This window comes from Salmo salar, chromosome ssa07 (assembly GCF_905237065.1).
Source record: "Salmo salar chromosome ssa07, Ssal_v3.1, whole genome shotgun sequence".
In the NCBI taxonomy this organism is placed as follows: domain Eukaryota; kingdom Metazoa; phylum Chordata; class Actinopteri; order Salmoniformes; family Salmonidae; genus Salmo; species Salmo salar.
This window is the reverse complement of record NC_059448.1, coordinates 2,487,965-2,501,013: the sequence shown is the minus strand read 5'-3', so window position 1 is coordinate 2,501,013 and position 13,049 is coordinate 2,487,965. Positions and strand designations below refer to the sequence as shown.

Below are 13,049 nucleotides of genomic sequence, written 5' to 3'. Positions count from 1 at the left end.
TATTTCATCACATAGTGCGCTTAAAGCATCAGACAAGCTCAATGCATATAGTTGATTTAATTAAAAACACATAGGGTGTGTCTATATATGGAAAAACACACGTTCAACCAATCGACTTTCGGTCTACCAAAATTAATTTTTGTTGTTGTTGGGGACAGCCCTAATGATGATAGACAGAGACATTTTGGAAGTGAGTTGGTCATGTGCGATAGAGAGAAAGTATGCATATGTACATGAGTGTAGAGCTTGTGTGTGTCTGTGTGTGTGTGTGTGTGTGTGTGTGTGTGTGTGGTTAACTCACTGTTTGTCATGCAGGTGTATACAGCGAACAGTAGAGGTGTGTCCGTACAGGGAGGGGATGTGTGTGTGTGTGTGTGTGTGTGTGTGTGTGTGTGTGTGTGTGTGTGTGTGTGTGTGTGTGTGTGTGTGTGTGTGTGTGTAACTCACTGTTTGTCATGCAGGTGTATACAGCGAACAGTAGAGGTGTGTCCGTACAGGGTGTGAATACACTCTCCGCTCTCCGCGTCCCAAACCTTCAGAGTCCTGTCTGTCGACCCACTGATCACAATGTTACCGCTCATCTGACTGGACCACACACCTCCTGTATGGCCTACTAATGTACGCAGACACTGGAGGAGAGGGGAGAGGGGGGGAGGGGGAGAGCGATTGAGGGGAGAGGGAGGAAGGAGAGAGAGGGAGGGAGGGGAGAGGGGGAAAGAGAGTGAGGGGAGAGGGAGGAAGGAGAGAGAGGGAGGGGGAGAGAGAGTGAGGGAAGAGGGAGGAAGGAGAGAGGGAGAGGGAGGGGGAGAGAGAGTGAGGGAAGAGGGGGAAAGAGAGAGTGAGGGAAGAGGAGGGAGAGAGAGAGGAGGGAGAGAGAGGGAGGGAAGAGGGGGAAAGTGTTAGGAAGACAGACAGACAGACAGACAGACAGACAGACAGACAGACAGACAGACAGACAGACAGACAGACAGACAGACAGACAGACAGACAGACAGACAGACAGACAGACAGACAGACAGATGGGCATTAAGAAGTGGGAGCAGTAGAAACTGTAATCAATATGCTTTATTGAAGGACACGGTCAATGTCGCCAAAGCGAAATGATACACATTACAAAATATGAAAACAACAGTCACGACAATAACAGTAGATATAATACTAATACAAATATATTTATACACTACCAGTCAAAGGTTTGGACACAGCTTCTCATTCCAGGGTTTTTCTTAATTTTTTTTAACTATTTTCTACATTGTAGAATAATAGTGAAGACATCAAAGCTAAGAAATAACACATATGGAATCATGTAGTAACCAAAAAAAGTGTTAAACAAATCAAAATATATTTTATATTTGAGATTCTTTCAAGTAGCCACCCTTTGCCTTGATGACAGCTTTGCACACTCTTGGCATTCTCTCAACCAGCTTCATGAGGTAGTCACCTGGAATGCATTTTAATTAACAGGTGTTCCTTGTTAAAAGTTAATTTGTGGAATTTCTTTCCTTCTTAATGCGTTTGAGCCAATCAGTTGTGTTGTGGCAAGGTTGGGGTTGTATACAGAAGATAGCCCTATTTGGTAAAAGACCAAGTCCATATTATGGCAAAAACAGCTCAAATAAGCAAAGAGAAATGACAGTCCATCATTACTTTAAGACATGAAGCTCAGTCAATACGGAACACTTCAATAACTTTTAAAGTTTCTTCAAGTGCAGTCGCAAAAACCATCAAACGCTATGATGAAACTGGCTCTCATGAGGACCGCCACAGGAAAGGAAGACTCAGAATTTCCTCTGCTGCAGAGGATAAGTTCATTAGAGTTACCAGCCTCAAGAAATTGCAGCTCAAATAAATGATTCACAGAGTTCAAGTAACAAGACACATCTCAACATCAACTGTTCAGAGGAGACTGTGTGAAATCAGGCCTTCATGGTGGAAGTAGACGTGGCAATAGAACCTGGAAACGTTGACGAGGCATTTTGTTAGTTGTCTGCAATAGACCTGGGGAAGGTAGGAGTGAAGCAATTTTAACCAAATTAAAATTCTCTGTTTGGTTTTTACAGCTTTAAAAATGTTAAATTTTTTGTTCTTGTTGTTGACCTGTAGGTCAAATTGGATGTTCTAAGTCCACAACAAAACCACAGCAGGAAAAAAATAAAATAACAATATTTTTTTTTTTTGTGTAGTTACCCTTTAAATTGAAGCGCGCGCAAGAGCAAGAGGCTGTCGTCGTAACGACATTAATCCCAAATGGATTGATTCAAAATATGAATTATATCATTCTACCAGGTAAGACTACTTTGTAGTTAACATTTAACAGAGAAGGTTATTGAGAAAGCCTTTCTATCTACCAGAAAGGGGTGGCAGGTAGCCTAGCGGTTAACAGCGTTGAGGCAGTAACCGAAAAAGGTCACTGGTTTGAATCCCCGAGCCGGTGAAAAATCTGGTGATGATGTGCCCTAAATGCTGACGTTAAAAAAAAAAAAAAATCGCTCTGGATAACAGCGTCTGCTAAATGACTAACACGTAAACGTGGAAGACGGTTGTCATTAGCATCATGCTAACGGCAACACAAAGTGGTAGACGCGCGCATCACAGAAAGGCGGGGCTATTCTCGTGGAAAAAGGAGCCGGCTGAAAACGAGGCTGTGAACGGTAGCCAATGGCGAGCGTTTTAAAGACAACTCTGCGTTTAATCTGTAGATTACAGCAGGTATTATAGTATATAAACTGTGTTTAATCTGTAGATTACAGTAGGTATTATAGTATATAAACTGTGTTTAATCTGTAGATTACAGCAGGTATTATAGTATATAAACTGTGTTTAATCTGTAGATTATAGTATATAAACTGTGTTTAATCTGTAGATTACAGCAGGTATTATAGTATATAAACTGTGTTTAATCTGTACATTATAGTATATAAACTGTGTTTAATCTGTAGATTACAGCAGGTATTATAGTATATAAACTGTGTTTAATCTGTACATTATAGTATATAAACTGTGTTTAATCTGTAGATTACAGCAGGTATTATAGTATATAAACTGTGTTTAATCTGTACATTATAGTATATAAACTGTGTTTAATCTGTAGATTACAGCAGGTATTATAGTATATAAACTGTGTTTAATCTGTAGATTATAGTATATAAACTGTGTTTAATCTGTAGATTACAGCAGGTATTATAGTATATAAACTGTGTTTAATCTGTACATTATAGTATATAAACTGTGTTTAATCTGTAGATTACAGCAGGTATTATAGTATATAAACTGTGTTTAATCTGTACATTATAGTATATAAACTGTGTTTAATCTGTAGATTACAGCAGGTATTATAGTATATAAACTGTGTTTAATCTGTACATTATAGTATATAAACTGTGTTTAATCTGTAGATTACAGTAGGTATTATAGTATATAAACTGTGTTTAATCTGTAGATTACAGCAGGTATTATAGTATATAAACTGTGTTTAATCTGTAGATTACAGCAGGTATTATAGTATATAAACTGTGTTTAATCTGTAGATTACAGCAGGTATTATAGTATATAAACTGTGTTTAATCTGTAGATTACAGCAGGTATTATAGTATATAAACTGTGTTTAATCTGTACATTACAGTAGGTATTATAGTATATAAACTGTGTTTAATCTGTAGATTACAGCAGGTATTATAGTATATAAACTGCGTTTAATCTGTAGATTACAGCAGGTATTATAGTATATAAACTGTGTGTGTTTAATCTGTAGATTACAGCAGGTATTATAGTATATAAACTGTGTTTAATCTGTACATTATAGTATATAAACTGTGTTTAATCTGTAGATTACAGCAGGTATTATAGTATATAAACTGTGTGTGTTTAATCTGTAGATTACAGCAGGTATTATAGTATATAAACTGTGTGTGTTTAATCTGTAGATTACAGCAGGTATTATAGTATATAAACTGTGTTTAATCTGTACATTATAGTATATAAACTGTGTTTAATCTGTAGATTACAGCAGGTATTATAGTATATAAACTGTGTGTGTTTAATCTGTAGATTACAGCAGGTATTATAGTATATAAACTGTGTGTGTTTAATCTGTAGATTACAGCAGGTATTATAGTATATAAACTGTGTTTAATCTGTACATTATAGTATATAAACTGTGTTTAATCTGTAGATTACAGCAGGTATTATAGTATATAAACTGTGTTTAATCTGTAGATTATAGTATATAAACTGTGTTTAATCTGTAGATTACAGCAGGTATTATAGTATATAAACTGTGTTTAATCTGTACATTATAGTATATAAACTGTGTTTAATCTGTAGATTACAGCAGGTATTATAGTATATAAACTGTGTTTAATCTGTACATTATAGTATATAAACTGTGTTTAATCTGTAGATTACAGCAGGTATTATAGTATATAAACTGTGTTTAATCTGTACATTATAGTATATAAACTGTGTTCAATCTGTAGATTACAGTAGGTATTATAGTATATAAACTGTGTTTAATCTGTAGATTACAGCAGGTATTATAGTATATAAACTGTGTTTAATCTGTAGATTACAGCAGGTATTATAGTATATAAACTGTGTTTAATCTGTAGATTACAGCAGGTATTATAGTATATAAACTGTGTTTAATCTGTAGATTACAGCAGGTATTATAGTATATAAACTGTGTTTAATCTGTAGATTACAGCAGGTATTATAGTATATAAACTGTGTTTAATCTGTAGATTACAGCAGGTATTATAGTATATAAACTGTGTTTAATCTGTAGATTACAGTAGGTATTATAGTATATAAACTGTGTGTGATTAATCTGTAGATTACAGTAGGTATTATAGTATATAAACTGCGTTTAATCTGTAGATTACAGCAGGTATTATAGTATATAAACTGTGTGTGTTTAATCTGTAGATTACAGCAGGTATTATAGTATATAAACTGTGTTTAATCTGTACATTACAGTAGGTATTATAGTATATAAACTGTGTTTAATCTGTAGATTACAGAAGGTATTATAGTATATAAACTGTGTTTAATCTGTACATTATAGTATATAAACTGTGTTCAATCTGTAGATTACAGTAGGTATTATAGTATATAAACTGTGTTTAATCTGTAGATTACAGCAGGTATTATAGTATATAAACTGTGTTTAATCTGTAGATTACAGCAGGTATTATAGTATATAAACTGTGTTTAATCTGTAGATTACAGCAGGTATTATAGTATATAAACTGCGTTTAATCTGTAGATTACAGCAGGTATTATAGTATATAAACTGTGTGTGTTTAATCTGTAGATTACAGCAGGTATTATAGTATATAAACTGTGTTTAATCTGTACATTACAGTAGGTATTATAGTATATAAACTGTGTTTAATCTGTAGATTACAGAAGGTATTATAGTATATAAACTGCGTTTAATCTGTAGATTACAGCAGGTATTATAGTATATAAACTGTGTGTGTTTAATCTGTAGATTACAGCAGGTATTATAGTATATAAACTGTGTTTAATCTGTACATTATAGTATATAAACTGTGTTTAATCTGTAGATTACAGCAGGTATTAATGTATATAAACTGTGTGTGTTTAATCTGTAGATTACAGCAGGTATTACAGTTTATAAACTGTGTTTAATCTGTAGATTACAGTAGGTATTATAGTATATAAACTGTGTTTAATCTGTAGATTACAGAAGGTATTATAGTTTATAAACTGTGTGTGATTAATCTGTAGATTACAGCAGGTATTATAGTATATAAACTGTGTTTAATCTGTAGATTACAGTAGGTATTATAGTATATAAACTGTGTGTGTTAATCTGCAGATTACAGTAGGTATTATAGTATATAAACTGTGTTTAATCTGTAGATTACAGCAGGTATTATAGTATATAAACTGTGTTTAATCTGTACATTATAGTATATAAACTGTGTTTAATCTGTAGATTACAGTAGGTATTATAGTATATAAACTGTGTGTGATTAATCTGTAGATTACAGCAGGTATTATAGTATATAAACTGTGTTTAATCTGTAGATTACAGCAGGTATTATAGTATATAAACTGTGTTTAATCTGTAGATTACAGTAGGTATTATAGTATATAAACTGTGTTTAATCTGTAGATTACAGCAGGTATTATAGTATATAAACTGTGTTTAATCTGTAGATTACAGCAGGTATTATAGTATATAAACTGTGTTTAATCTGTAGATTACAGCAGGTATTATAGTATATAAACTGTGTTTAATCTGTAGATTACAGCCGGTATTATAGTATATAAACTGTGTTTAATCTGTACATTACAGTAGGTATTATAGTATATAAACTGTGTTTAATCTGTACATTACAGTAGGTATTATAGTATATAAACTGTGTTTAATCTGTAGATTACAGCAGGTATTATAGTATATAAACTGCGTTTAATCTGTAGATTACAGCAGGTATTATAGTATATAAACTGTGTGTGTTTAATCTGTAGATTACAGCAGGTATTATAGTATATAAACTGTGTTTAATCTGTACATTACAGTAGGTATTATAGTATATAAACTGTGTTTAATCTGTAGATTACAGAAGGTATTATAGTATATAAACTGCGTTTAATCTGTAGATTACAGCAGGTATTATAGTATATAAACTGTGTGTGTTTAATCTGTAGATTACAGCAGGTATTATAGTATATAAACTGTGTTTAATCTGTACATTATAGTATATAAACTGTGTTTAATCTGTAGATTACAGCAGGTATTATAGTATATAAACTGTGTGTGTTTAATCTGTAGATTACAGCAGGTATTATAGTATATAAACTGTGTTTAATCTGTACATTATAGTATATAAACTGTGTTTAATCTGTAGATTACAGCAGGTATTATAGTATATAAACTGTGTTTAATCTGTACATTATAGTATATAAACTGTGTTCAATCTGTAGATTACAGTAGGTATTATAGTATATAAACTGTGTGTGATTAATCTGTAGATTACAGTAGGTATTATAGTATATAAACTGTGTGTGTTTAATCTGTAGATTACAGTAGGTATTATAGTATATAAACTGTGTGTGTTTAATCTGTAGATTACAGCAGGTATTATAGTTTATAAACTGTGTTTAATCTGTAGATTACAGTAGGTATTATAGTATATAAACTGTGTTTAATCTGTAGATTACAGAAGGTATTATAGTTTATAAACTGTGTGTGATTAATCTGTAGATTACAGCAGGTATTATAGTATATAAACTGTGTTTAATCTGTAGATTACAGTAGGTATTATAGTATATAAACTGTGTGTGTTTAATCTGTAGATTACAGCAGGTATTATAGTATATAAACTGTGTTTAATCTGTACATTATAGTATATAAACTGTGTTTAATCTGTAGATTACAGCAGGTATTATAGTATATAAACTGTGTTTAATCTGTACATTATAGTATATAAACTGTGTTCAATCTGTAGATTACAGTAGGTATTATAGTATATAAACTGTGTGTGATTAATCTGTAGATTACAGTAGGTATTATAGTATATAAACTGTGTGTGTTTAATCTGTAGATTACAGTAGGTATTATAGTATATAAACTGTGTGTGTTTAATCTGTAGATTACAGCAGGTATTACAGTTTATAAACTGTGTTTAATCTGTAGATTACAGTAGGTATTATAGTATATAAACTGTGTTTAATCTGTAGATTACAGAAGGTATTATAGTTTATAAACTGTGTGTGATTAATCTGTAGATTACAGCAGGTATTATAGTATATAAACTGTGTTTAATCTGTAGATTACAGTAGGTATTATAGTATATAAACTGTGTGTGTTAATCTGCAGATTACAGTAGGTATTATAGTATATAAACTGTGTTTAATCTGTAGATTACAGCAGGTATTATAGTATATAAACTGTGTTTAATCTGTACATTATAGTATATAAACTGTGTTTAATCTGTAGATTACAGTAGGTATTATAGTATATAAACTGTGTGTGATTAATCTGTAGATTACAGCAGGTATTATAGTATATAAACTGTGTTTAATCTGTAGATTACAGCAGGTATTATAGTATATAAACTGTGTTTAATCTGTAGATTACAGTAGGTATTATAGTATATAAACTGTGTTTAATCTGTAGATTACAGCAGGTATTATAGTATATAAACTGTGTTTAATCTGTAGATTACAGCAGGTATTATAGTATATAAACTGTGTTTAATCTGTAGATTACAGCAGGTATTATAGTATATAAACTGTGTTTAATCTGTAGATTACAGCAGGTATTATAGTATATAAACTGTGTTTAATCTGTACATTACAGTAGGTATTATAGTATATAAACTGTGTTTAATCTGTACATTACAGTAGGTATTATAGTATATAAACTGTGTTTAATCTGTACATTACAGTAGGTATTATAGTATATAAACTGTGTTTAATCTGTAGATTACAGCAGGTATTATAGTATATAAACTGTGTTTAATCTGTAGATTACAGCAGGTATTATAGTATATAAACTGCGTTTAATCTGTAGATTACAGCAGGTATTATAGTATATAAACTGTGTGTGTTTAATCTGTAGATTACAGCAGGTATTATAGTATATAAACTGTGTTTAATCTGTACATTACAGTAGGTATTATAGTATATAAACTGTGTTTAATCTGTAGATTACAGAAGGTATTATAGTATATAAACTGCGTTTAATCTGTAGATTACAGCAGGTATTATAGTATATAAACTGTGTGTGTTTAATCTGTAGATTACAGCAGGTATTATAGTATATAAACTGTGTTTAATCTGTACATTATAGTATATAAACTGTGTTTAATCTGTAGATTACAGCAGGTATTATAGTATATAAACTGTGTGTGTTTAATCTGTAGATTACAGCAGGTATTATAGTATATAAACTGTGTTTAATCTGTACATTATAGTATATAAACTGTGTTTAATCTGTAGATTACAGCAGGTATTATAGTATATAAACTGTGTTTAATCTGTACATTATAGTATATAAACTGTGTTCAATCTGTAGATTACAGTAGGTATTATAGTATATAAACTGTGTGTGATTAATCTGTAGATTACAGTAGGTATTATAGTATATAAACTGTGTGTGTTTAATCTGTAGATTACAGTAGGTATTATAGTATATAAACTGTGTTTAATCTGTACATTATAGTATATAAACTGTGTTTAATCTGTAGATTACAGTAGGTATTATAGTATATAAACTGTGTGTGTTTAATCTGTAGATTACAGCAGGTATTATAGTTTATAAACTGTGTTTAATCTGTAGATTACAGTAGGTATTATAGTATATAAACTGTGTTTAATCTGTAGATTACAGAAGGTATTATAGTTTATAAACTGTGTGTGATTAATCTGTAGATTACAGCAGGTATTATAGTATATAAACTGTGTTTAATCTGTAGATTACAGTAGGTATTATAGTATATAAACTGTGTGTGTTAATCTGCAGATTACAGTAGGTATTATAGTATATAAACTGTGTTTAATCTGTAGATTACAGCAGGTATTATAGTATATAAACTGTGTTTAATCTGTACATTATAGTATATAAACTGTGTTTAATCTGTAGATTACAGTAGGTATTATAGTATATAAACTGTGTGTGATTAATCTGTAGATTACAGCAGGTATTATAGTATATAAACTGTGTTTAATCTGTAGATTACAGCAGGTATTATAGTATATAAACTGTGTTTAATCTGTAGATTACAGTAGGTATTATAGTATATAAACTGTGTTTAATCTGTAGATTACAGCAGGTATTATAGTATATAAACTGTGTTTAATCTGTAGATTACAGCAGGTATTATAGTATATAAACTGTGTTTAATCTGTAGATTACAGCAGGTATTATAGTATATAAACTGTGTTTAATCTGTACATTACAGTAGGTATTATAGTATATAAACTGTGTTTAATCTGTACATTACAGTAGGTATTATAGTATATAAACTGTGTTTAATCTGTAGATTACAGCAGGTATTATAGTATATAAACTGCGTTTAATCTGTAGATTACAGCAGGTATTATAGTATATAAACTGTGTGTGTTTAATCTGTAGATTACAGCAGGTATTATAGTATATAAACTGTGTTTAATCTGTACATTACAGTAGGTATTATAGTATATAAACTGTGTTTAATCTGTAGATTACAGAAGGTATTATAGTATATAAACTGCGTTTAATCTGTAGATTACAGCAGGTATTATAGTATATAAACTGTGTGTGTTTAATCTGTAGATTACAGCAGGTATTATAGTATATAAACTGTGTTTAATCTGTACATTATAGTATATAAACTGTGTTTAATCTGTAGATTACAGCAGGTATTATAGTATATAAACTGTGTGTGTTTAATCTGTAGATTACAGCAGGTATTATAGTATATAAACTGTGTTTAATCTGTACATTATAGTATATAAACTGTGTTCAATCTGTAGATTACAGTAGGTATTATAGTATATAAACTGTGTGTGATTAATCTGTAGATTACAGTAGGTATTATAGTATATAAACTGTGTGTGTTTAATCTGTAGATTACAGTAGGTATTATAGTATATAAACTGTGTTTAATCTGTAGATTACAGTAGGTATTATAGTATATAAACTGTGTGTGATTAATCTGTAGATTACAGTAGGTATTATAGTATATAAACTGTGTTTAATCTGTAGATTACAGAAGGTATTATAGTTTATAAACTGTGTGTGATTAATCTGTAGATTACAGCAGGTATTATAGTATATAAACTGTGTTTAATCTGTAGATTACAGTAGGTATTATAGTATATAAACTGTGTGTGTTAATCTGCAGATTACAGTAGGTATTATAGTATATAAACTGTCTTTAATCTGTACATTACAGTAGGTATTATAGTATATAAACTGTGTTTAATCTGTAGATTACAGCAGGTATTATAGTATATAAACTGCGTTTAATCTGTAGATTACAGCAGGTATTATAGTATATAAACTGTGTTTAATCTGTAGATTACAGCAGGTATTATAGTATATAAACTGTGTTTAATCTGTACATTACAGTAGGTATTATAGTATATAAACTGTGTTTAATCTGTAGATTACAGTAGGTAGTATAGTATATAAACTGTGTGTGATTAATCTGTAGATTATAGAAGGTATTATAGTATATAAACTGTGTTTAATCTGTAGATTACAGCAGGTATTATAGTATATAAACTGTGTTTAATCTGTAGATTACAGTAGGTAGTATATAAACTGTGTTTAATCTGTAGATTACAGTAGGTATTATAGTATATAAACTGTGTTTAATCTGTAGATTACAGTAGGTATTACAGCATATTGTAGAGTGGGTTAAGAGGTCTTACAGCACACTACAAATAAAATGAAATGTTATTTGTCACGTGAGACGAATAGAACAGGTGTAAACTTTACAGTGCAATGCGTCCGTATGCCCAGCGTCGGCCAGGTTAAGGGAGGGTTTGTCATTGTGAATAATAATTTATTTTTTTAACTGACTTGTTAAATAAAAAGGTCGCGTAAAAAGTTATACTTACAAGCCCCTTAACTCTATTTCTTGAACGGCATTGTTGGTTAAGAAAATACTTACTAAATAAACTAAAGTAAAAAAATATATATATAATTACATTACAAAAGTAACAGGGCTTTATACAGGGGGTACCGGTACAGAGTCAATGTGGAGGCTATATACAGGGGGTACCGGTACAGAGTCAATGTGGAGGCTATATACAGGGGGTACCGGTACAGAGTCAATGTGGAGGCTATATTCAGGGGGTACCGGTACAGAGTCAATGTGGAGGCTATATACAGGGGGTACCGGTACAGAGTTAATGTGGAGGCTATATACAGGGGGTACCGGTACAGAGTCAATGTGGAGGCTATATACAGGGGGTACCGGTACAGAGTCAATGTGGAGGCTATATACAGGGGGTACCGGTACAGAGTCAATGTGGAGGCTATATTCAGGGGGTACCGGTACAGAGTCAATGTGGAGGCTATATACAGGGGGTACCGGTACAGAGTTAATGTGGAGGCTATATACAGGGGGTACCGGTACAGAGTCAATGTGGAGGCTATATACAGGGGGTACCGGTACAGAGTCAATGTGGAGGCTATATACAGGGGGTACCGGTACAGAGTTAATGTGGAGGCTATATACAGGGGGTACCGGTACAGAGTCAATGTGGAGGCTTTATACAGGGGGTACCGGTACAGAGTCAATGTGGAGGCTATATACAGGGGGTACCGGTACAGAGTCAATGTGGAGGTTATATACAGGGGGTACCGGTACAGAGTCAATGTGGAGGTTATATACAGGGGGTACCGGTACAGAGTCAATGTGGAGGCTATATACAGGGGGTACCAGTACAGAGTCAATGTGGAGGCTATATACAGGGGGTACCGGTACAGAGTCAATGTGGAGGCTATATACAGGGGGTACCAGTACAGAGTCAATGTGGAGGCTATATACAGGGGGTACCGGTACAGAGTCAATGTGGAGGCTATATACAGGGGGCTACCGGTACAGAGTCAATGTGGAGGCTATATACAGGGGGTACCGGTACAGAGTCAATGTGGAGGCTATATACAGGGGGTACCGGTACAGAGTCAATGTGGAGGCTATATACAGGGGGTACCGGTACAGAGTCAATGTGGAGGTTATATACAGGGGGTACCGGTACAGAGTCAATGTGGAGGTTATATACAGGGGGTACCGGTACAGAGTCAATGTGGAGGTTATATACAGGGGGTACCGGTACAGAGTCAATGTGGAGGCTATATACAGGGGGTACCGGTACAGAGTCAATGTGGAGGTTATATACAGGGGGTACCGGTACAGAGTCAATGTGGAGGCTATATACAGGGTGTTACGGTACAGAGTCAATGTGGAGGCTATATACAGGGTGTTACGGTACAGAGTCAATGTGGAGGCTATATACAGGGGGTACCGGTACCGAGTCAATGTGGAGGCTATATACAGGGGGTACCGGTACAGAGTCAATGT

The 13,049-nt window shown here is 32.6% G+C and overlaps 1 protein-coding gene across 2 annotated transcripts in view; it reads right to left on the bottom strand.

Moving 5' to 3' along the window:
- Positions 1 to 13,049, bottom strand: part of LOC106591915 (F-box/WD repeat-containing protein 7) — an 85,750-nt gene that overhangs the window by 32,828 nt on the left and 39,873 nt on the right. For both annotated transcript variants that reach the window (XM_045721402.1, XM_045721403.1), the window contains exon 7: positions 448 to 629. In XM_045721402.1, the coding sequence (XP_045577358.1) occupies positions 448 to 629 (182 nt within the window). The remainder of the gene's footprint in view (positions 1 to 447; positions 630 to 13,049) is intronic.